This window comes from Mastigoproctus giganteus, chromosome 12, assembly GCF_048544385.1.
Source record: "Mastigoproctus giganteus isolate SK-2022 chromosome 12, ASM4854438v1, whole genome shotgun sequence".
Classification (NCBI taxonomy): Eukaryota; Metazoa; Arthropoda; class Arachnida; order Uropygi; family Thelyphonidae; genus Mastigoproctus; species Mastigoproctus giganteus.
In genome coordinates, this window is record NC_143586.1 from 130539979 (window position 1) to 130566891 (window position 26913).

General features: G+C 37.1%; 1 protein-coding gene across 2 annotated transcripts in view; it reads left to right on the forward strand.

Moving 5' to 3' along the window:
- LOC150077428 (choline/ethanolaminephosphotransferase 1-like) overlaps positions 1-26913 on the forward strand; it is a 188617-nt gene that overhangs the window by 124598 nt on the left and 37106 nt on the right. For both annotated transcript variants that reach the window (XM_090386011.1, XM_090386010.1), the window contains exons 7-9: positions 6639-6782; positions 14558-14707; positions 25507-25629. In XM_090386011.1, the coding sequence (XP_090242137.1) occupies positions 6639-6782; positions 14558-14707; positions 25507-25629 (417 nt within the window). The remainder of the gene's footprint in view (positions 1-6638; positions 6783-14557; positions 14708-25506; positions 25630-26913) is intronic.

The window sequence follows — 26913 nt, forward strand, 5'->3', positions numbered from 1 at the left end:
GCAAACTTGGACATTAAACTTGATATCCCATCATCAATATCATTCATAAACACCGAAAACAACAACGGACCCAACACTGAACCTTGAGGAACTCCACTAATAACATTAGTCCACGTTGAGCAGTGTCCATTGATTACCACTCTCTGTCTTCTGCCACTCAACCATCCCCTTATCCATAGCAGCAATTTGCCTCCAATGCCACACTGCTCCAATTTGTGCAGCAGTCTTCCATGTGCAACAGTATCAAAAGCCTTTCTAAGATCCAAATATATAATATCAAAGTTATTCCCTGCATCCAGTTCTTTTGTGACTACATCATAGTATCCAATCAAATTGGTCAGACAAGACCTGCCCTTAACAAAACCATGCTGCGTCTGAGCTATAACTGAATTCTTGTCTAGATGATCCTGCAGTGCTTCTTTAACCAGTGCCTCCATTAATTTACCTGGAACAGAAGTTAAACTAACAGGTCTATAATTACTTGTGTCAGCCTTTGATCCTCCTTTGTGAATTGGGGTTACATTTGCACATCTCCAGTCTATGGGTACCTCCCCTGAGTCCAAAGAAGCTCTCATAATTATGGCTAGGGGTTTGCATACTTCCTTTGCTGCCTCCTTTAATATAACTGGATAGATCCCATCCACCCCAGGTGCCTTTTTTATGTTTATCCTCAACAATCTCTCCTCCACTTTCCTCTCAGTTATTACAAAATCATCCAGCTCACTGCCAATGTTTACTTTACCTACATCATTCTCCTTCCTGAATAACTCCTCATGCGTGAATGTAGATGCAAAATACTCGTTTAGATTGTTAGCCACCTGAGCAGGATCCTCAACTGTTGAACCATCAATATCCAGTGGACCAATCTGATTCATCCCTTTCCTTCTCGAGTTCAAGTATGTAAAGAACTCTTTTCTGTTTTTCTTTGCATCCTTTGCCAAGAATTTTTCGTAGTCTGCCTTTGCCTGCCTAATCTCCTTTGTAACTTGGTTACAGACCAACTTATATCTATCATAGGCTTCCATGTCACCCATTAATTTATATGTATCCCATGCATTTTTCTTCTCTGCCACATGTCTCATTAGTTCATCTGACAACCATTTAGGCCTAAACCTTGAACAATATTTCTTAGTTGGTATGTAAAGCCTGGTAGCCTCCAAGATTAGTTCCTTGAATGCTTCCCATTTTGAGTTTGCTGTTGGTAACATCATCAGTTGGTCCCACTGTATAGAATTTAAATACTGTCTCAGACCATCATAGTCGCCTTTATGAAAACAAAAACCCTTCCCTTTACCTCTGATGGTAGTTACCTCCTTGAGTAAATCCCACTTCAACACACTGTGATCACTGCCACCTAGTGGTTCATTTATCTGCAGGTTCTTAATGCATGAAGAGTCACTACTGATCATCAGATCAAGAGTATTGCTCCCTCTTGTTGCCTCACGAACATGCTGGTGTAGAAAACAATCATCCAATAAATCCACAAAAGCCTTGCTAGTGTGCGAGTGACCAACCCACAAATTCCAGTCAATATCTGGGAAATTAAAATCCCCCATTATAAGACTCTCTGATTTACTGGCCCACTCTATTTCCCTGTACAATATCTTATTATACTCATCAGAGTCATTAGGCCTATAGCACACTCCTACTCTCAATTTTGATTTCCCTATGCTTATGTCACACCAAACTGATTCGGCACTGCCCTGTCCATCGATGTCGACTGGCTTCACTTCCTTGGACTTTGTGTTTCTTAATTAATAGCATAACCCCTCCTCCCCTCCTGTCCTGTCTATCCTTTCTATACACATTGTATTCCCCAAATTCCAGTTCCGCATTACTTATATCTGTGTGACACCACGTCTCTGATATCCCAACAATATCTGCCTTTGATGTTTTGAGCAATACCTCAAATTCATCAAATTTATTTACCAAACTCCTAGCATTGGTGTACACGCAGGTATACATGCACCTGTTTCTATTCTTAGCTACCCTAACACAACCCATGTGTTTACTTGTAACGCAATGACTACCAGCAGTCTCTGAAATATCCTGCATCTTGTTTTTCAGACTTCTGCTCATTTGAATAGAAGCAGTGCAAGAATCACTTCCACCTCTGCCAGTGGCTACTGTTAATCTATTAGTCCTTGTATCCCCCCCAACTAGCAGTTTTCCGACCCACCTAACACTGCCTCGACAGCATCAGCAAAAATTCTTGCACCCTTTCTATTTAAGTGTATCCCATCCCTGTAGAAGCAATCTCTCCTGTTAACAAGTACAGTCCAGGCTGAAAAAAATTCTACCCCTTGAGCCTTGCACAATCCCTCCAGGGCCGAATTGATCGACAAGGCTCTTTAATTAATTATTTAAAGTTATTTAATTATTTAGTTATAAAATTATTTAATTTATTTAAAGCTCTTTATTTCATTTAACCCCAGGGGCTGACATCTAGTGACTATGGGCTTGGCAGACCCAGAGGCCTGATTGGATATCATCATTCTTCTCTTTCGTGGTGATTCCCTTCTCTCTCTCTCTCTCTCTCTCTCTCTCTCTCTCTCTCTCTCTCTCAGGGTAACTCAGAAATTTTGTTTTGGCTGGTGCAGCATAAGCCTCAGGCTTCTTTGCACCATATGGCTAATAATAATAATAATCTTAAAATACATCTTTCTCTCTCTAAGCTTATTAAGTCAAATAAGCTGTAGCATTCAACAAATTGCATGGTTCTGTCTGTCAGGGCCACTGTGACCCTATTTGCCTCCCCAAAATATTTGGATTAAAATTTAAATAAGGCGTAAATCATTATTATTAATTTATTAAAAAGAAAAGAATTACAACATCTCACATATAATATAATGAAACAATAAACAAAAATAACAAAATCCTTCTGAAATTCTGGGAATAAACTTTAAATTCTAAATCACAGAAATTTTACCCACAATAATAGAATAAAAGGAAAATTATAATGGTAAAATTATACAAATTTATGTTTATGATGTGTGAATTTATTAATTAATTCATTTATGTTTATTTGTTCCAAATGATCATTTTCTATGGAAATGATTGCCAAATTATTATTATTAGCCATAAGGTGCAAAGAAACCTGAGGCTTATGCTGCACCAGCCAAAAAAAAAGAATTCTGAGTTACCCATAGAGAGAGAGACAGTAGAAAGGAATCACATATGATGATATTCAGCTCAGGACCCTGGGTGTGCTAAGCCCATACTCACCAGATGTGAGCCTCTGGTACTATTAGAGATTCGTTGTGCAGACATCATCGATCGTAAATAATTTTTGTTTTGAAACGGAGTTTTAATTTTGAAAAACTCCGTTCACCCGAGACAACTGAAACTGGTAAAGTTTCAGTGGTAAAGCTGCATTAAGAAAAATTCTTAATGCAACTGCTACGTTTGGAAAATTATCTGTAAAATCGATTTTAAAAAATATATTGCAAAACTTCAAATGGAATAATATTGTCTTTAATAAAAATTTGAAGTATTCTAAGTTCTTCAGATAATGCTAAACCATCAAATCAGACTCATTACGATCAATGTCTCAACTTAATATGTAAATCTTTGCAATGATCTAATAAATCATCATCTGACCATTTTTTTTAATTCAGAAATATTAAAAAATTTTAAATATTTCTACATGTTCTTTCATATTTCTAAACCTTTCAGTTAACAAGAAAATTGTTGTGCCCATAATTTAAAAGAAAAAAATAATTTTGATATTTTGTTGCGAATCCTGAATAGGATTTGCAACACGTTTTTCAACCTTTTCCTTACAGTGCTTATTTCTGGAAACGAAGCTTCAATGCCAATGATAGTAGCCATATTATTAGCCGAATCAAAAAAATTTTGGATTGCTTCCTCTATTCTATTTTCTTGAAAATATTCATGATATTTTGTAGACATTACATTCAAGAGCTTCATATATATCAGAATCCTTTTTTTTTTTTTTTTTTTTTTTTGGAGGATTTTACTTACCGGATTAATATCATGTCAAATTATAATTGAACAAAGAAACTTATAAGATGTCATTTTTAAGGCTATTGATTTAGTATGATTCCTTGCAGCCATATCTTTATTTTTGTCTTCAGTGATTATATCAAAATCATAGCAAAATATGTAGCGTCTCTAGTCATTTCTAGTATTTATCTTGTAATATTAGTAGTATCGGAATAGGGTATGAACAAAAATTGCGGGGATGGTACCCAGGAGGAAGTGGGTCGCAACAATATGAGCCAATTTTGCGGGGACAGAGGCAGGTCCCTTGCATTTTGCAGATCCTGTGAAATCATCTAATAACATACTGGTGAGACAAATCAGTGGGTTGCATGTGGTGTTAATTTTTGCTAGCTGCATTTTTTTAAAAAAATGCCGTTTCTTTCTCTTCATTTTGTGCTCTGACATACTGTGATCTCACGTGACATCTCCCAGTAACATGCAGGTGAGGAGGAGAGAGAGAAAGCAATGAGTAGGAGGTGCCTTTACGTCCTATCACTGCCTTCTTCCTCTTTCTCTCCGAAGTACAGGGTTGTACATGGAGTATAACTCTGGGAAAGATAAATATGAAACACGTATCCAGATAATAAGAAAATTAACATAAATCTGCAATTTCATATACTGTATTTATTTCAAAAGAATTATTTACCTGCTGTGTTGAATATTGGTAAACATTTAACCAAATCAGATGATCAGCGTGACTTCTAGGCATGTGGGACTGGCTGTTGGATAGGTTTTATGAGTACCAAGTTGCAGAATGGTAATCCCTTTTGGCTCTTAATTCGTGCTTAGTAGCAGCACTAATTGTCTCAATTGCCTGAAATCCAGAGGTGTGAACTGTTAATGCGTTCCCAATTAATTGCCCCCAGGGGCTCACATCTGGTGAGTATGGGCTTGGCACACCCAAGCCCATACTCACCCAATTCCCTTCTACTTTTGACTCTCTCTCTCTCTCTCTCTCTCTCTCAGGGTAACTCGAAAGCGCCTCCGTAGCCAGGTGGGAAGGAGCAGCAGTGCGTAGCACACGCTTCTTGATTAGACCGGGGTTCGAGCCCGTCACCACCAAATACGGAGGATGCGGAAAGGTCAGGGAATGACCACTGCATATCCCGGAGCAATATGGCCTTAGTTGCTAATGCTCCTAAAAAACCAAATAACAAACAGGGTAACTCGTGGAATTTTTTTTTTTTTTGGCTGGTGCAACATAAGTCTCAGGCTTCCTTGCACCATGTAGCTAATAATAATAATGTCTCTCGTAATCCGTTCGTTATATGGATATTTTCTTCGTTCTACGGAAACTATTTTAAATGTAATTATAAAGGAGTATTCAAAAAATATCGCTAACTAGAAAATTTCACTATAAAAATGTTCGTTAAACAGAGGTCCAACTTGTATATGTCAAACATTTTTTGGCACCCTCCTGAACTGTCGCCCGTAAGCAACGCTTACCTCGCCTACCCACTTGTGGCAGCCCTGCTGTTTGTGAGAAATTTTCCATGGTTGTGAAAAAAGGGACTGGAGAATTCCATTTCAAAAAATTCAGCTGCCTTGATACCTTTTGTGATGCCAATTATCTAGTCATGATAATTGGCAGCACAGATTCTCCCACTGCCTTGATCTTTTGATTCAAGGTTAAAAAAATGTTTTTTAAAAATACCCACATTATTATTGATCTATTTATGGAAATTGTTATAAATGGAACACTTCTCATCTATGCAATTATTATTATTTTAATGTCCGTCGTCATGTTTTCTATCATGTGGAATCATAATGTTGCATTTGTTACATTCTGTGTAATTCTTGTTGAAGAACCCCCATCTAGCCTGGAAGCCACATAGTGAAGTCAACAAACTTCTATTTTCTAAAATCGTTAAAAAATATGTAATCTAAAAGAATTTTCCGTGCTTGACTGTAAAAGCATACCTTTTATTCTTTATAATAAAAAGTTAATAATATTTATTATATTTTTCAGACTGAGTATTATTATTAGTAGTAGTAGCTCTTGCAGTTAATATGAATTATTTATACTTTATCTCAGAATAGAACCATTTGAAAAGAAAAAAATACATTTTTAATTAAATTTATATTAAGTTAAAGAAATATATTTGAGTAGGTTGTGGTTTTTTTTTTCTCGATATTTTTATTATTTCTGAAATAGCATTATCTCATTTCAAGTATAAGCTGTTCTAGAAGTTTGATGTGTGCAGATTACTTCGGGATTGGAGTCTGATCGAAGTGACTTTAGGGAATATTTCTCTAATTTATACAGAGTTGGTCTGTGGCTTTAGGCATAATCTTTCTATAAAATGAATTTAACGAAATTTGCAGAGAATACAGTTACTTGAGGCTGAGTTAAAACATCTGAAACAAGCTGACATGGAATTTAAGTCAGTGATTACTGAAGAACAACTTTCTCATGCAAACAGAAAAACATCCATTACTATCTCAGCAAACCATAATATTACTTCACATGATTTTGAGTTGTTACTCATTTGCTTAGGATAGTATATGACAAAAAATAATGTAGATAATTTAACAGTGAAAAAATTTAAGTGCACAATGTCTCTTTGTACTTAAATGTAGTGTTTCAAGTAGCAGTCATACATAATTTATAATTTTTTTTTTTTTTCCTAAAGATTGGAATAAGAGGATTAGAATTTCGATACATTCTATGTATTCTGACATTGTTATCAATAGTGAAATCAGTGGTTGCCAATATTGGATATATTTGTGGAGGGAGAACTCCTTTAGATGATTATGTCAAGATACTCAGGAAAAAGGTGAGCCTGTGCAAATCAGTATTATTTGAAAGTTGTTTAACATTTAGTCTTTTCAATTTTGAAGATTCCTTTCAGAATTCAGATAATTTTCTTTTGTTAAAAACAAGTGATAACTATTTTTAACTAATTTTTCACTAAATTGGATTGAATTGCTTTAATGAAGCAATTCAATCCAGTTATTATCCACAACTAGAAACAAGTTGGTAGGTAGAAATAAAAGTAATCCCTCCCACCCAAGATATCCTTGGATACTCTCAAATGGAAGGAAAACTGGAACAGAGAAGAATATGATTTACACCTTATTATTGGTGGAATATAATACAAGAAAGCAAGCAAGCTTATAATGGTTTTTTTAAGCTTGCTTGCTTTCCTCCCTACAATCATCCTTCCTCAATTTGAATTAATGTCCCCTCATGTATGTAGTCTGAGCACTGAGCATGCTCAATCCATTCAAAGCCATAAACACCTCAATCAGATCACCACACAGGTGCCTAGTCTCCAGATATTGCAATTTTCAGAACTGAAGCCAGTCTTGGTAAGCCCACCCTTTCATTCTCCTCACGAATCTCACTGCTGTTCTCTGCACCCATTCCAGCAGATCTACATCCTTCCTAAAATGAGGCCTCCAGAACTGTATGCAATATTCAAGATGCAGCCTAACCATGGGATAATCACTTCCTTATTCCCACTAGCAAAGTTCCTGTATATCATAGACAAAACCCTATGAGCTGTTCTGGCAGCCTGTCTGTATTGCTCAGAGAACTTCATATCTGACTGCACAATTACTCCCAAGTCTTTTTCATTTTCCACTACCCTGAGTGCAGTACCACACATTTGATACATTAGTATGGAATTGCTACTAGCCATATGCAGTACCGTGCAGTTGTCAATTTTAAACTTCAACTGTCACATCTCAGCCTATCTGTCTAATTTTTTTTTTAGATCTTGTTGTAGTAGCTTACCCTAATTACTGTCATTAACCACCCTTCCAACCTTGTATCAACTGCAAACTTGACATTAAGCCTGATATAACTTACAATATCATTAATAAATATATAAAACAACAATGGGCCCAGCAACGAACCCTGGGGGACTCCACTAATAACATTAGTCCAGTCCAATGGTTGGGCCACACCTTTAGTACTGCATACAGGTCTTGAAGCCTAATTTTAAGAAGGATGGTGACCTGTTGATGCAGGTGCAGAGAAAAGCAACAAGATTAGTTTGGTACATAAGAGTTTTCTTACCAAGAAACAATTCTGTAAATTGTAGTGTCTGAAAATAATGGAGAACTGATTAAAGTATTGAAGAACTGATTGAACTGATTTATGCTAATGGAGCAAATCAAATTTTGATGTAATTTTTCCTCTTTCATGGATGGCCCACACATACGCATGTGCACACATACACCCACACACAAGGAGACAATAAATCTAAACTGGAAAAAAACAAGCCGCATGATGGATGCACCAAACTTTATTTGAGGAAGAGATTGATTGTTGGAACAAGCTTTCATCTGGTTTTGTGGAAGTAAATAAATATTTTTTAACCTTTTTCTTTGCTGGTGCTATAAAAGCTTGCTTCTTTGCGTAGTTTTCCAATATTAATACCAATAATATATCAAACTGCCATTACCTTATGATCAATTTTGTATGATTGTATTGATTTTCACAACTAGTATGTAGATATTTATTGCACAGTACTAGCAGACATTTAAATTTTAAAAATTTTTACTTGGTCCAGTTACCTATTGATGAAAGATACTGAAATTATAGTGTCTTAAAACAGATTACTATTAGCAGTGGCAAATGATGCAAGAAAGCAAACTTATAAAGCATCAGCCAAAAAAAAAAAACTTCCCACATCATCTGTTCATCCCTCCAATAATTTGTTTAGTTTTTCCTTTAATTTATTCAAACTACCCACTTCTACAACAACAAATGAAGTCTTTTGGGAGAGATGGGGGTGCAAGGTATAAAAGTTTCTGAACCTGTGGGTTTACAATTACATTAGCCATGCTGACAATTTTATACCATAAGTAGGCACATTAGGATGTGATAGATCATCAAAATCATAGGGCTGAGAGGCATTTCTCAGCCTTATTCCCAATCATCATTATAAATCCAATAATCACAAAATATCTTTTATATAAAAACTCGTAAATTTAGTGTGAGTTATATATATATATATATATATATATATATATATATATATATATATATATATATGTTACAATAAACATACACTGAGTTAGCTTTGCATTAGCAGCATCCTCTTGTGTAGAAATGGGCTGGTCTGCTAGTGAAAACTCAGTCGGGAACTGCTGCTATAAGATTGACAGGGTAGTTTGCACATGTGGTGATCATTTTTTTTTTTGAATGATCAGCTGTGCAGCAGTCCACATGAGTATTGTTTGTCTCAACTCATAACACAATCACCCATACAACTTAAGAATAGAAAGACCAATATCCACATGGATTATGCACTGGACATCAGCTCACATAGGCTATGGCAGTTGAAAGTCATTGTGGGTATCCATGCTCACTGTGAGACACAAAAAACTGCACCGTGCATGGGTACTTCAGTATCTATCATGTTGATGGGTATATCTGCATTTGGAGAAAACAACATGAGGCTATGGCATCTGGATGTGCTGTTGGTGTTTGCCAGGCTGGAGGTGGTGTTATGATTTGAGGACTGTTTTTGTGGCATGCCCTGGATCCTCTGATCACCATTAGGCAACAGCTAAATGGGAAGAAACTCCACTGTCAATCAACAAGATGTACCATACCACAAGGCATAGCAGGTTGCTAACTAGTTTCAGTAACATGACAATGATTTCTCCATCCTCTCATGACCATCCAAAACTCAACTGATCTCAACACCCAATTGAGCATATTTAGGACCTACGGGAAAGGACATTCAATGCTACAGCCATCCACCTGACAATATGTGGACATTACTGGATACATGTGCAATGTATGGGAAGGAAATTCCTTGCCAAGAAATGTACAGGCTGTATTACAGGAAAAACTCATCATATAACTATAATATTAAATAAATAGCATTAAATGAATAAATACTCAGATGACATGAATAAAATACTCACAGTACATTGGAAGGTGCTGTGAGTTGTAGCTTGTTCGGACCATCTGGTTGATGAATGGTAAAAAGTTTTTTCAGTGGGACAGGGATTTCTGAGAGGCCACTATGTGTTGTTGTTGGATTAATACGTCAGGAATGTTAAAAGAAGAGTGGTATCTGTTCCTTAATTCAGACATCACCTTCAATGTTTAGACAGATGTTCCATTGCTTCAATAATCTGTATACTTCTCCAGAAAATTTCTTACTGCTGACAGAACTATTTTTTGACAGCTATTTTGACCAGTTTATTATATCTAAATCAAAATGAGATATTTTGATTATTTTTTTCCTTCTTCTAACAGGATCAAAAGCAATACTGAGTTAATGTTTTTGTCATTATGTTCTTCAAAATCTAACAGCAAAATACCAAAAGTTTACAGAAATTTTCCTGCAGAAATCTGGAATCAGCTTTTTTCTCTCTCTCTCTCTCTCTCTCTCTCTCTCTCTCTCTCTCTCTCAGGTGCCTCCGTAGCCAGGTGGGAAGGAGCAGCAGTGCGTAGCACACGCTTCTTGATTAGACCGGGGTTCGAGCCCGTAACCACCAAATACGGAGGATGCGGAAAGGTCAGGAAATGACCACTGCATATCCCGGAGCAATATGGCCTTAGTTGCTAATGCTCCTAAAAACCAAACAACAAACAAACTCTCTCTCTCTCTCTCTCTCTCTCTCTCTCTCTCTCTCTCTCTCTCTCTCTCTCTCGGAGATAGAGAATGCTTGCACTGAATACTCTTCTTTCTTTACCACTCTATGACAGCAGTTTTGGAGCATTGCCTTGAGATGCAGTTAACATTCTGTTATGAATTTCTTGTGGTTCTTAACCTTGCCAGTTAAAAATTGAAATGGTGCATGCTGATCCATTTTTTATACATACAAAAAAAAAAAAAAAAAAAATGTATTTTAATTCTTTCATTAGCAAATTCCCTGAACATGTATGGTCATGTGCACGTGATAATGGCAACTGGCTCTGTGGGACAAGTTTCTTAGTGAAAATTATGCTTTATAAAAATAAACACTCTGTACATTACTTCTTTTAAATATTAATGTGTTCTTATTTTGATTTGGTTATCCAGCATTAGAGAATTGTTTTTCAAAATCAAATCAGAATGTTAAAAAAAAATTCAATGCAAAAAAAAAAAACATGAAAAAAAGAAAAGCTTGTTGCTATATTTTTTAATGCAGTAATATCCTTCAAATCTACTTATGTGGTTTAGTTTGATCAACTTATAGATCAGAATTCCACAGAATTCTGGCTTTTACTAATATTAGATTACTGCCACTAACAGTAGGAGTTTCTCTTCTGATTTTGAAATGTTTTTTTTACTGCCCTCTGTTATAAAGTCTGTGTACAATTACTTGTAAACACAGATAAGATATGGCAATCTAGAAAGATCATGCAAATGGAAACTGCAAAGTCAACATAAAATGCATATTAAATTTGAAGGAGTTTGTTTATGCATGGGTAATGAACACACATCATTTATACTACCAAGGTAGTTTTTGAATGCATTGTTTTAATTATATCTCATAATGTGAATACCTTTGCAATGAGTTGCCATGGTATTGCACTACCTCGCATTTTGGCCTCTCTTCGGTGGGTGGATAGGTATCCTGTGGTTGCAATAGTGACAGATGGGCTGAGAGGTGGCAAATGAAGTTTAACATTGACAAATGTAAAGTACTACATATGGGAAACAGTAACCCCAGAGCAACGTATCAACTCTGTTGTACTACACTGACAGTGGTAGAGAATGAAAAGCACCTGGGGGTAATTGTGCAGGCAGATATGAAGTTTTCAGAGCAGTGCAGATGGGCTGCAAGAGTAGCTCATGGTGTCTTGTCAATGATATACAGGAATTTTTCTAGCAGGGATAAGGAGGTGATTATTCCCTTGTATAAGGCAATGGTCAGGCCACACCTTGAGTACTGTATACATGTCTGGAGGCCTCATTTCAAAAAGGATGTAGAGCTGCTGGAACGAGTACAGAGAAGGGCAACAAGACTAGTGAATGGAACAAAGGGTTGCTCTTACGAAGAAAGGCTTAAGTTTTGCAAATTACAGTGTCTGGAGACTAGGCACTAGCGAGGTGATCTGATAGAGGTGTATAAAGCCTTGAATGGTTTGAGCATGCTCAATGCTGATGGGATCCTTCTCTTGCTCAGAATAATCACCTGAGAGGGCATAAATTCAAATTGAGGAAAGACAGATGTAGGATATATGTGAGGAAATTTTTCCTTTAGTCAGCAGGTAGTTGGTTGGTGGAACAGACTTCCACCCCTTGTTGTGGAAGTTGATAGCATAAATAAATTTAAGGCTCAGCTGGACAGGTATTTTGAATGAACGGAGGGGTGAAATGGGAGTGTTTTTTTTTTTTTTTTGGCTGATACTGCATAAGCTTGCTTTCTTGCATCATATGCCTCTACTAATGCTAATGCTAACAACCCAGTTATGAAGTATAACTGCACAATATGAGAGATGCCTAATGGTGTGCCTGGTTTAATCTAAAAGATATTTCTTGGCCTGTATGAAGGAGTTTGTTTTTGCATGGGTAATGCACATACATTTCTACTACCAAGGTAGTTTGAATGCAAGAGGGACCAAAAAGCCTTGAAACAGTGCCGTCTTAAGGGCAATATCCGCCGAGAATAAGTAACAGTAGTCTTCTCCATAGGTGAAGCATTACTTATTCGAGGTAGTGGCCATGGCAACTCATTGTGAAGGTATTCACAATATGAGATATAATTAAAACAATGCATTCAAACTAGTTTTCACTGAATTTATTCAAACTATCTAGCTCTCTACAACACCAGGTGGAAGTTTGTTCCAACAATTGAATGGTGCATGTGTGTGTAGAAATTTGTCTTAAGCAAGGGTGGCTTAAGACAAATTTTACACATCTACCCTACAAACATCCATCCTTAGTTTGGATTTATGTCCTTTCATATGCATAGTCTGAGCAAGAAAAGATTCAATCACAGTGAGCTTACACAATCCAATCAAAATCTTAAACACTTAGATTTGATCTCCTCTGAGAACTGAGGTCTTTCCTGGAAGAGTACTCTTTTTGTTCCTCTCACTAATCTCATTGTTCTCCTCTGCAAATGTCTGTAAAGGTATTCATAACTTATATAAAATGGTTCTCTTAATTGTCAACTGATGCCCATTTGATAGTTGATAAAAAAGTTATTGGAAAGAGAGAATTTCTGTTAAAAGTGATGACCATGTGAATAGTATTCCTTCATTATTTTAACTTTCAGTATGCATCTCAATAAATGTTAAAATTGTGAAGTATTTCATAAAAAAAAATTAACTTTCTTGGGATGGCAGGAAATTCTTCTGTTAAATATAATTCTATTAATTAAGTTAAAGTAATCAAGAAAAATCTGCTTTGTTTAAAATTGTTTCCCCTCCCCACAAAAAGACATATCAAAACCCCTGGAATATCACTTAATTGCTTTAAGAATGCCTAATTCTTTAGGAATACAGTTAAAGTTGTGTAAAAACCTCCACTTTAACCATCATAAGTATAGCATCGCAAATTACACAGTTTAAAATAAAAGTATTACTAACCTTTTCAAGCTTTGTACACCAATGCACTTGCTGTTATGACTTTTATTTTGATACATCTGCTTGACAGCTAAATATGTGCATAAAAATCTTAAAGTAAAAGAAGATAGAGATATATAAAATATTTTTGTGCCAATTTTGATGAAAATAGATATTAGTTAAGAGATTAGTAGATTAATAGATTAGTTAAGAAAAATGCAGCAAAGATAAATATTTTAAGTATTCATCAGAAAATTGCCTTGTAAATATAACAGGCAATGAATGATTTGAAAATTCAGTGATTCTGAAATATTCAAAAATTACATTAAATTTGAGGTATGGTGCTCAATACATTCTACATTGATATCAATATTTGTAGAAGGATAAGAGAAATTTACCTCAATATGATACATAGAACACTTCCATATGATATTCTCCAGAAATTTAGCACCATAGCTCTGTTATATACCATTAAATTTGAGGACAAAGTAGAGAGAGGTAGGAATGTCACATGATTTGTAGACAAACCGTCAGTATTTGAAAATTTTAAGTATGAGAAGAAAATGCTGAAATCGTCAGTTTTCAATGAAATTGTGCACCTGGTTCAGCAACTAATACAGGCTATAAAATTAAATTTTAGAAGCAAACAGTTCTACATTTTAAACAAAAGTGTGACAATAGCATACAAGTTATTGACCCACAATTATTGAGGTCCATACATTTATTTTGAGAAGCTTTTTTGTTGGAAATCACAACTCAAACCATTAAAAAATGCTTCCAAATTATATAGCTTTTCATTTTTCACTTGACCCTGCTGAGGAACATATTCCAGGAACTTTTATAGACTTTTTGGTTGCTTAACAGATTATGTTTGGAACATATAAAAGTATGTACCTGCTTGTAAAGTAAACACTATAAGCAATGGTCGAAGAGAACCTAATTAGTTTTATTTCTAATGTTACAGTTATTTTCCTAATTTAATATTGAAAAAAAAAAAGATTAATTTCTTTTGTCACTTACCAGTGGCTCATGTATAATGTGAATTATGAACTGGAACAATTAATAACAGTACTTCTTCCTGCACAGGGGACACAAATCTGGAATCCAGTTGTACCACTTGCCATACTGACACTTTTTACAACCATGGTATACTTATCTGGAATCTTCATTCTTAGCCCAAATGTGTTTATATTAGCATTTGGATTTGCATTTGCCAAAATAACTATGAAGTTAGTGGTGAGTATGTATGAAATTTTATACTCTATATTTTACGGCCAATTTTATATCATTATTGGTATATAAAGCTTGGAAGTTTTTGTATTAATATGCAAGTATAAATCTGCATATATGATAGCAGTGTTAGGTGGGTTGGAAAACTGTTAACTTGGGGGGACATGCAAGGACTAATAGATTAACAGTAGCCGCTGGCAGAGGTGAAATTGATTCTTGCACTGCTTCTATTGGAATGAGCAGCAGCCTGAAAAACAAGATGCAGGGTATTTCAGAGACTGCTGGGAGTCATTGCAGTACAAGTAAACACATGGGTTGTGTTAGGATAGCTAAGAATAGGAATAGGTGCATGTATACTTGGGTATACACCAATGCTAGGGGTTTGGTAAATAAATTTGATGACTTTGAGGTGTTAGTCAAAACATCAAAGGCAGATATTGTTGGGATATCAGAGATGTGGTGTCAGGTGCCTCCGTAGCCAGGTAGGAAGGAGCAGCAGTGCGTAGCACACGCTTCTTGATTAGACCGGGGTTCGAGCCCGTCACCACCAAATACGGAGGATGCGGAAAGGTCAGGGAATGACCACCGCATATCCCGGAGCAATATGGCCCTAGTTGCTAATGCTCCTAAAAACCACATAACAACAACAACAGATGTGGTGTCACACAGATATAAGGAATGCAGAACTGGAATTTGGGGAGTACTATGTGTACAGGAAGGACAGACTAGATAGGAAGGGAGGAGGGGTTATACTATTAGTTAAGAAACAAAATCCATGGAAGTGCAGCCAGTCGATCACTGGACAGTGCAGTGTCGAGTCAGTTTGATGTGACGTAATCATTGGGAGATCAAAATTGAGAGTAGGAGTGTGTTATAGGCCTAATGACTCTGATGAGTATAATAAAAAACTGTACAGGGAAATCAAGTGGGCCAGTAAATCAGAGTCTTATAATGGGGGATTTTCATTTCACAGATATTGACTGGAATTTATGGGTTAGTCACACTAGCAAAGCTTTTGTGGATTTATTGGATGATTGTTTTCTACATCAGCATGTTCGGGAGGCAACTAGAAAGAGTAATACTCTTGATCTGATTATCAGTAGTGATTCTTCGTGCATTAAGAATCTGCAGATAAAGGAACCACTAGGTGGCAGTGATCACAGTGTGCTGAAGTGGAATTTACTCAAAGAGATAACTACTATCAAGGGTAAAGGGAAGGGTTTTTGCTTTCGTAAAGACGACTACGGAGGTCTGAGACAGTATTTAAATTCTATATGGTGGGACCAACCGATGATGTTACCAACAGCAAATTCAAAATGAGAGGCATTCAAAGAATTAATCTTGGAAGCTACTAGGCTTCCAACTAAGGCATACCAACTAAGAAATATTGTTCAAGGTTTAGGCCTAAATGTATGTCAGATGAACTAATGAGACATGTGGCAGAGAAGAAATAGAAATTAATGGGTGCCTATGATAGATATAAGCTGGTCTGTAACCAAGTCACAAAGGAGATTAGGCAGGCAAAGGCAGATTATGAGAAATCTTTGGCAAAGGATGCAAAGAAAAACAGCAACGACTGCTTTACCTATGTAAACTCTAGAACATACAAGTTAATGCAAGCGCATATATTAGTATGCAGCTAAACTCTGAATTAGCACAAATATGCAAAGGCGGCATCATTTAAATTACATATCATATTGTGAATACCTTGCACAACGAGTTACCATGATATTGAACTACTTCAAATAAGTACGGCTTCACCAAAGAAGACTGTTGTTACTTATTCTCAGCAGATACCACCACCCAGACTGCACCGTTTCAGGGCTATATGGCCCTTCTTTGGTGGGTGGGTTGGTACCCTAGTGATGCAATGATGGCAAAACAGTTATGAAGTATAACTCTACAATATTAGAGATGCCTGATAGTGTATAATATAAATTAAGACGGAAATGTGTTAAGGGCTTTTGCTTCAGGCTGCGAGACTAGACATAACTTAAATGATGCCACCTTTGCATATTTGTGCTAATTCAGAGTTTAGCTATGTACTAATATGATGTGTTTGCACGAACTTGTACATTGTCTAAATCTCTCGCAGTCTGAGGCTAAAGCCCTTAACACATTTCAGTAAACTCTAGAAGGAAAGGGATGAATCAGATTGGTCCACTGGATATTAATAGTTCAACTCTTGATGATTCTGCTCAGGTGGCTAACACACTAAATGAGTATTTTGCATCTACATTCACACATGAGGAGTTATTCAGGGAGGGGAATGCCAGAGGTGAATTAAACTCTGCCAGTGAGCTAGATGATTTTGTAATAACTGAGAGGAAAGTGGAGGAGAAATCATTGAAGATAAACATAAAAAGGCACCCAAGGGGGGATGAGATCTATCCAGTTATATTAAAGGAGGCAGCAAAGGAAGTAAGCAAACCATTAGCCATAATTATGAGAGCTTCCTTGGACTCAGAGGAAGTACCCATGGACTGGATTTGTGCAAATGTGACCCCAATTCACAAAGGAAGATCAAAGGCCGACACAAGTAATTATAGACATGTTAGTTTAACTTCTGTTCCAGGGAAATTAATGGAGGTGCTGGTTAAAGAAGCACTGCAGGATCATCTAGACAAGACTTCAGTTATAGCTCGGGACACAGCATGGTTTTGTTAAGGGGAAAGTCTTGCCTGACCAATTTGATTGGATACTATGATGTGGTCACAAAGGAACTGGATGCAGGGAATAACTTTGATATCATATATTTGGATCTTAGAAAGGCTTTTGATACTGTTACACATGGAAGACTGCTGCACAAATTGGTGCAGTGTGGCATTGGAGGCAAATTGCTGCTATGGATAAAGGGATGGTTGAGTGGGAGAAGACAGAATGGTAAACAATGGACACTGCTCTTTGTGGACTAATATTATTAGTGGAGTCCCTCAGGGTTTCAGTGTTGGGTCCATTGTTTTCTGTATTTATAAATGATATTGATGATGATATATCAGGCTTAATGTCCAAGTTTGCAGATGATACGAAGGTTGGCAGGGTTTTTAAGGACACTATTGACAGTATGCTGCTGCTACAACAGGATCTAGAAAAGTTGAACAGATGGGCTGAGAGGTGGCAAATGAAGTTTAACATTGACAAATATAAAGTACTACATATGGGAAGCAGTAACCCCAGAGTAACGTATCAACTCTGTGGTACTACACTGACAGTGGTAGAGAATGAAAAGGACCTGAGGGTAATTGTGCATGCAGATATGAAGTTTTCTGAGCAATACAGACAGTCTGCAAAAGTAGCTCATGGTGTCTTGTCAATGATATACAGAAATTTTTCTAGCAAGGATAAGGAGGTGATTATCCCCTTGTATAAGGCAATGGTCAGGCCACACCTTGTACTGTATACAGGTCTGGATGTCTCATTTTAAGAAGGATGTAGAGCTGTTGGAACAAGTACAGAGAAGGGCAACAAGATTACTGAATGGACCGAAGGGTTGCTCTTACGAAGAAAGGCTTATGTTTTGCAGATTAAAGTGTCTGGAGTTAGTCTCCAGACACTGCGAGGTGATCTGATTGAGGTGTATAAAGCCTTGTATGGTTTGAGCATGCTCAATGCTGATGGGATTCTTCCTCTTGCTCAGAATAATCACCTGAGAGGGCATAAATTCAAATTGAGGAAAGACAGTTTTAGGATAGATGTGTGGAAGTTTGCCTTTAGCCAGCGGGTAGTTGATTGGAGGAACAGACTTCCATCTTTTGTTGTGGAAGTTGATAGCCTAATAAATTTAAGGTTGGGCTGTATAGGTATTTGGAACGAACGGAGGGGTGAAATGGGAACAGGTTTTTTTTTTTTTTTTTTTTTTTTGCTGATGCTGCATAAGCTTGCTTTCTTGCATCATATACCTCTGCTAATGATTGTCAGTTCACATGGAAGTTCAGTTGAGGTAGGAAAATACAGTATAAAAAGTATTGAAGACTATACAGGGTGATTCACAAAGATATGGCCTAATTTCAGGAGCTGATTTCTGGCCCAATTTTGATTTAAAAAGTGCATATAAACAAGGGCCTGATTACAAACTATTACAGAGCTGTGGGTGTTTGAATCTTAAAAAGAAAAAAAATTATGAGCTCCATCATGTTGGAAGTACATTCAACATCATGTAGCCAAAGGTGCATAGTCTATAATACCACACCATACAGTAACACTGAATTGGTGTTGAAAATTATTCTTCCACAATGGCATGGAGATTCATTTCTGACCAAATTTATTCTGTTAGATTAGTAGTGGCAAGGAAGCAAGCTTATACAGAATCAACAATAAAAAAAACCTCCTTCCACATTACCTGTCCATCCACTCCAATAAGTTTATCTAGTTCTTCCTTAAATTTATTCAAACTACCAACATTCACAACACCAAATGGAAGTTTGTTCCAACAATCAACTACCTGCCAGTATAAAGCATATTTCTGCATATCTGTCCTGCAACCATTCTTCCTCAAGTTTGAATTTATGCCACCTTGTGTGTAGTAAAAGCTTTAAACACCTCAGTCAATCAGATCTCACAAGTACCTAATCTCCATATTCTGCACTCAGGGCTGGCCACAAGCATGTTCAACGAGTTCTTTCAAACAGGACCCCATGCTTAAATGGTCTAAATCATAATATCATCCACATCTTTTCCACATTTCTATCACCGAGCCTACCTCTGTCTTTCCTACATTATCATCACTCCAAGAGCACTTGCATGAGTCAACTTGAAAATTGCTAGAAGTAGAGTGCATACTTCATTCTCAGTATGTATGTTTCATTTGATATCGAACATAGAACGTTATTTAAAAATGTAATTTTTATGTTATACTCACTTTGAATAATATCTGTATTGTTTGTGTGATGTGTGTAATTATTTTTATGAGATGACTGCAATTGTTAAAAATATTGTTGATTAATGTATTAAATATTATTGATATTTAAAATTTTTGTTTGGTATAATATGAAATTATTAATTATTTCTTAATTACTGTAAAATTTAAAAAAATAAAAAATTAAGAAATCATTATTACAAAAATCACCCCGTATAAGTTTTGCACAGGACCCCAGGGCCCACAAGTAATTCTTGAACAGGGCCCACAAATTTTGGGGCTGGCCCTGGCAGCACATTGCAGAACTGAAATTTTTCCTGGTAAGAGCATCCTTTTGTTTCTCGCACTAATATTCCTCTTCCCTTCTCTGCACCCATTGTTACAGATCAACATAATTCCTAAAATGAGCCTTCCAGAACTGTGCAGAGGTGGCCTAACCATTGCTGGAAAAATTCCTGAATATCATTGAAAAAACCTCATGAGCTGCCCTGACAGCCTGTCTGCACTGCACAAAACTTCATATAGGATTGCACTGCTACCTTCAGATCTTTTTCATTTTCCTCTACTCTGATTGTTGGTAGTAGTAACTTGCATTTGTCAGTGTTAAATTTTAATTGCCACTTAGTCCACTGCCTAATTTTTCTAGATCATGTTGCAGTAGCATACACTGATTACTGCATTAACCACCCTGCCAACCTTTAATATCATCTTCAAATTTAGGTATTAAGCCTGATGTAGTAGTATGGCATGTGATGCAAGAAAGCAAGCATATGAGCTTATGCAGCATCAGCCAAAAAAAAAAAATTTACAAAACAATCCCCTCTAAATATTTGTCCAGTTACTCCTTAAATTTATTTAACCTATCAACTTCCACGACGACAGATGGAAGTTTCTTCCAGCAATCAACCACCTGCTGGCTAATGGCAAATTTCCGCACATCTATTCTACATCTGTCCTTCCTCAGTTTCAATTTATGCCCCCTTAGGTTCGTAATCTGAACAAGTGGAAGAATCCTATCAGAATTCAGCATGCTCAACCCATTCAAGGCCTTATACACCTCAATCAGATCACCTCGCAGTTGCCTCCAGCTGCTGCAATTTTCAGAACTTAAGCCTCTTGTTGCCCTTCTCTGTACATGCTCAAGCAAATCTACATCCTTCCTAAAATGAGGCCTCCAGACCTGCAGGCAGTACTCAAGGCATGGCCTGACCATTGCCTTATACAGAGGGACAATCACCTCCTTTTCCCTGCTAAGAAAATTCCTGTATATCATTGACAACACGCCATGACCTACCCTGGCAGCCTGTCGGCATTGCTCAGAAAACTTCATATCTGACTGCACAATTACTCCCAGGTCTTTTTCATTTTCTACCTCCTTACCACACAGTTGGTACGTTTCTCTGGGGTTACTTCTACCCATAAGCAGTACTTTGCATTTTTCAATGTTAAACTTCAGTTGCCACTTCTCAACCCATCTAGAACGTTTTGAAATAAAACACCTCTTTGTGTAATCTGTGCAACAGATATTGGGTTTTTTTTTGTTTTTTTTTCTTTTATGAAAATCACAAACACGAGAGTTATTAGTACCTATAGTACTTAGTATTGTGCATGGGTTGAAGGTTGAGAAATTGATAGAAGATACTTGTTGCCATTAGACTTGAATTTCTGTAGGTTGTAATTTTCACGAAATAAGTATAAAGGAAGACTGTTCCAGAAAACAGAAGTTGAATGAATAAATGAGGAAGAAGAAAAGTTGGTTCTGTGAGTTTGAAGTTGGGCAATAAAAGGATGTTGACTGGTTGCAGCACGTGATCAGAATGCTTTGGAAGAGAGAGTGGAAATTATACAAGTCGATACAAAAGAACAGTGCCCATGGAAGTATATATAGAAAAGGCATGCAGCAGAAACTGTCTATGAGACAGAGAGTGGAGAGACTCTGTTAGAGATGAGTCATTAATTAACTTAACTGCCCTCTTTTGAATGGAATCTAGAAGCCTGAGAGAGAGAGAGAGAGAGAGAGAGAGAGAGAGGGGGGGTTTGGGGGCACTACCCCAGATGTGGGACCAATATACCATGGTAGGGTGGATTTGTGATTTGTACAGAGTAAGCAGCTGTTTGGAAAGAAAGTAACACTGAGAGCAAAAAAGAAAACTCAGTTTTTCAGATGCAGAGGAAGCAATATTTGTAATGTGCTTGTGTCAAGAGAGATTAGAAGTCAGGATAATAGAGATATATGATCTTGCCTAGAAATCAGAGCATCACAAAAGATAAGCATAGGAACGGAAGAATCCTTTTTGCGAGATATAAGACAGGACTGACTTCGACTAAGTTATCTTTGCCCCACTGGGGAATTAACTGAAGATCAGCATTTAAAGAATTTGTAGTAGACATTCAAGAAGTTGAAGATGTTTATGCAGAGCAAGGTTTCTCAAACTGGAAGGTAGAATGTAATGTGCTATCATCAGCAAAACAATGGAAGGTCATTAACAGACAAGAGAAAAAGAGCAGGAGAAAGAACTGAACTTTGGGGAACATACCAGCATTAGTGTAGAAGACAGAGAGCCATCTACAATCACCCTACAGTGAGTGGTCAGAGAGAAAACTGGATACCCAATTACAAAAAAAACAGTTGGAAAATCATAAGATAGAAGCTTATTCAGAAGACTGTTAAGCCAAGAATGATCAACAGTCTTTGAAATGTCAAGAGCAACTGCTTGAGTTTCACCAAACTTTTCCATTGAATTTGCCCATAGATGGTAACATAAGCCAGAATATCACCAGTGGATCAACACTGATGGAATCCATACTGGTGATCAAATGGAAGATTTATAGATAGTTTAAGAGTTGGCACTTAATTGATTTCTCCATTATTTTAGAAAGAGGAGAAGTAAGTGCAATGGGACGATAATTGGATGGGAGGGATTTGTCATCCTTTTTAGGAACTGGCTGGATATGAGCAAATTTCCAAGCAAAAGGAAAAGCACCTTTGGAATAAGAAAGTGAAAAAAAGGCGACACACAAAAGGAATAAGTTCAGAAGCACAGGTTTGGAGAACAAGTGGAGAAATACCATAAGGAGAGCTTTCTTAGCATCAAGATTGATCAAAATCCTTCTGACATCTTTTTGACAGAAGGCCACAGGAGGTGTTGTGCAGTGTCATCAATACACAAGTTGGAAGAAATATAGGATACTAGCAGGTCAGCTTAATTGGGCAAAAGTTACAGCCAACAGTTTTGGCAAGAGACCAGAATGCTTGACCAACACTTGAAAAAGAAGAAAGTTTTCTACTCTTTGCCTGTTCGAAATCTAATTTTGACTGATTAATAACTGCTTTACAATTGTTACAAGCTTTGATGTATGCAGAAAAGGAACCTGGAACAGCCTTAGCACATTTATTGGAAAATGAATGTTTAGATAAAGGACGAGATGTTAAAGCGAAGTGCGGAATAAAAGATTTCATCCCTATAAGAAAAATTTCACTGACACAATCTGAGCAAATGCTGACATGGAGATTTGAAACAGTAATCCGACCAAGATAAAAAAAAAAAAAAAAAAGAAAAGAAATCTTGCAGATCATCCCATTTTGTATGCTTGTAATACTAAACAACATGAGGTTGAGATTGACCGTGAGAGAAAGACTTTATTGAAGAAACGACCTTCACCAAGTTGGGATCTGAGGTGCCAAGAGGACCACTCACTTCAACCATGTACTTAGAAGAGTTATGAGAAAAAAATCAATAATTGGCTGGATTGTTAGGATTGTCTGGTATTCTGGTAGGTAGATGAACAATCTGTGAGAGATCGTTAGTAATTGCAAAAGCCTCAGAATCTAGACCAACTAGGTCCGTATGATGAGGAAACGGGAGCCAGCTGGGTTGTGAACATTAAAATCACCAAGGAAAATTACCTCACTGTTAGGAAAGTTGGATTGGTAAAAGTCAAGTTTCAAAGAGAGGAAGTCACAGTTGAGAGAATGATCATTTTGACAGAATGTGGTAGAGAGATTTTAAGCCAGAGAAGATTGAAAAGAGGAGATTCCAAATTACTAAGTCTCTGACAGGGAATATCAGAATGGACATATGCACCTTTGAAGCGAAAGGTATCATACAGCAAATAATTTGGGCAACTGAGATGAGCAGTGGTTGAATCAACCAGTAACTGGGATTCTGTCAGAAAAAGTATGTGGGGTTTGGCAGAGTGTAAGCGGAAATGGATATCACAGAGTTTAGAACTTCAAACCACATATTTGTGAAATGAATAAGGAAGTTTTTGGGAGGTTAAGATCTTTTCGCAGATAAGTTTTTTCTATTAATTTCACAATTTGTGGTGTGTTCAGAAGTAAGAAACGGTGGCAAGGACATGCTATATGAAGTAATGAAATTTTTGGATATGGCATACACATGGTAAGAATATACCCAGCTCCATGACATAATGTGGCCTAGACAATGCCCCCACCATACACACTACTTAGACTCCCTCCAGTCACTATCTGGCAGAGTAGAGGCAGCTAGATTATACACTAGCTGCTCCAGAAGCCTCCTAGAGAGTTACCAATAGGTTTGGTCCAGTGGACTATCTAACAGCCAACCTGCGAACATCATTGTAGAGCTATATCTTTGAAATATAAGGAAGATTGGATCTTGCCATGATGTCCATCATAACCTCGAAAGGCATTAGTCATACTGCATGATGGAACAGATTGGGGGGGGTTGTCAGAGCTTTGCTCTGAAGACTAAACATGGGTTCCACCACTTCAAGCCTTCAATAAGCAGAATGGTGGTATTGCACCGATTGATGGGAGTCATCTACCACCTAGTATTGCCTGGTAACACAGAGGAACTCCACACCTCAACCCTGCTTACATTGGTTTTCACCTGGTAGTCACCTCCAGTCTTCTATGTGCTATTTCGGGACTTGCACAAGGGGGTTGTACCTAGGGTTACTAACAGTCCCACCATCATAAAAGTGCAAGCAGAGGATCTAGCAGTCACAGGTCAACCAACTTCACCAAAATTAGGTCCACTTGACTTGAGTGTCACTCGAATATCAGTAACATCAGCATTTGTACTCCCAGTAGCAAACACAGCTTGGCATACCTGACAAATATCTGTGACAGTCTCAAGGAAACCAAAGCATTGTTTGTAAATTTTCATATTTTTGACACTTAAATTATATAAGACACCAAAAACTCTGTGGTTTAAGCGTGTTACAAAGTGATCGATCTTATTTTGGCATTATTCACACAATTTCCCTGTGACATTATACTGGGTTGACAATTTGTCACTCATTGAAAGATGTCTAGATTCAAATTCTATCATGATTCTGGCATGTTGTGCTGTTGCATTGTCATCCAAATAAGTTGCCATCACCTTTGGGATAAAAGTGTAACATTGCAAGGGGCAGTAGATCTGATACAAAAAATCTCTGGGATAACAGCTTAATAGCTCCTCTGCTGCTCTTCCTAAACACATTTCTTCCAGTCTTACCTTTTTATATTGCTCTGCTGTGTGGATTAGTAAGTACACATTGTCTATTTTTTTTAACATAGTTATATGCAGTAATAAAGGGGGAAAAAATATTTTACCAAACTGCAAGATCATCTTCAGTCATGGCTGTGATTATCCAATTTTATGTGGAAGGAATACAATTTCCAGCTGTGCATTATCCCAAGTTTTAAGCATAGACAACATGAAAATAAACCTATGTACACGTACACACACACACACACACACACACACACACACACACACACACACACACACAGTAAAGGTCATATATACTGTCATGGTGCACTATGATCAGAATAGTCAATGTATTAAAATCCCTTACTGAAACTTGCTACACATTATTATGTTGTCTGTATGAAAAGATTATAATTAAAATAGGTTTCACCAAAAATTTAGTTCTGAATTATTCATTGATTTCATATGCTACAATTTTTTTCTTTCAGATGACAAATGTTATTTCTGCAGATATGGATCTCTGGGATAGCAGCTTAATAGCTCCTCTGCTGCTCTTCCTAAACACATTTCTTCCAGTCTTACCTTTTTATACTGCTCTGCTGTGTGGATTAGTAAGTACACATTGTCTATTTTTTTTAACATAGTTATATGCAGTAATAAAGGGGAAAAAAATATTTTCACCCCATAGTGTATAAACTGCTACCATTGATATCCAGACACCCCTCCATTGATAGTTGGTCAAGTCCTACCTAAGCACCATGTGTCAACCACAGCCACACACACACACTGGCCAAAAAATACAAACCGCTATTCGGTTTGGTTTTGGTTTTTTTGGCACACAAGCAGCTAAGGCTATAATGCACCACTTGGATTTTATAAGATATTTTTATGCATTTTGGTCTAATTGTAGCCATTCTTCCAGCAAAATCACATAGCTGTAACAGAGTTGAAGGAAGAAGACTTGGTTGCCAAATAGCTCTTCCAGCATATCCCACATTCTTAACAGGATTGAGATCAGGTGCATGTGGGGACCATGGAAGATGGTAAAAATCCATGTCATGTTCTCCAAACCACTCTTGCATGATTCTGGCACGTGCTGTTGCATTGTCATCCATAAAGTTGCCATCACCTTTGGGATAAAAGTGTAACATTGCAGGGGGGACAGTAGATCTGATACAACATTCATGCACTCCTTGGATGACATTCGACTTTCCACTAGTATCAACAGACCCAGTCTGTGCCAACAAAACATTCCCCAGACCACCTCAAGATGCTCAGGTTGTCCTAACGAGAAGGGTCCATCACTTCATGAGGTTGTTACAACAATATGCCTACTATGAGTGCAAAACAAAAAGTGTATTATGATTCATCTGACCATATGACTTTCTTCCATTGTTCCACTGTCTGATTATGATGTTCTCAGCACCACTGCAAGAAGATTTTTCTGTTTTTGTCTGAAAAAATTGGCAGCTGAATAGGCAGGCGACAAGGCAGTTCTGGATTTTGTTGAATTCAGATGTTATTTGCTGCACACTGGATGTACTCTCTTTCCATACAGCCCTCCTCAGAGTAGGGCAGCTTTGCTCTTTAAGTGTTGTTTTTAACCTCTGAGATGGATGATTGAGAAACCAGTTATATCTCTCATTTCTTGAATCACAGCTCCTCCTAAACTTGCAATAAGATCTTTTTCAAAGTCTGATAGATCATGCGTTTTCCGCACTCTGGCTTCAGATTACTGCAGTTGAACAGCCTGTGCAGTCTTTATTATTCACAAAGTATCACGTTATCACCATGTCACAGTTTTCTTTGCATGCATCTATTTGCATTTATTCATATTTATTTGCATTTCTTCTGCCTGTAACTGTCTTAATACAAAGGTTTGTATTTTTTGACCA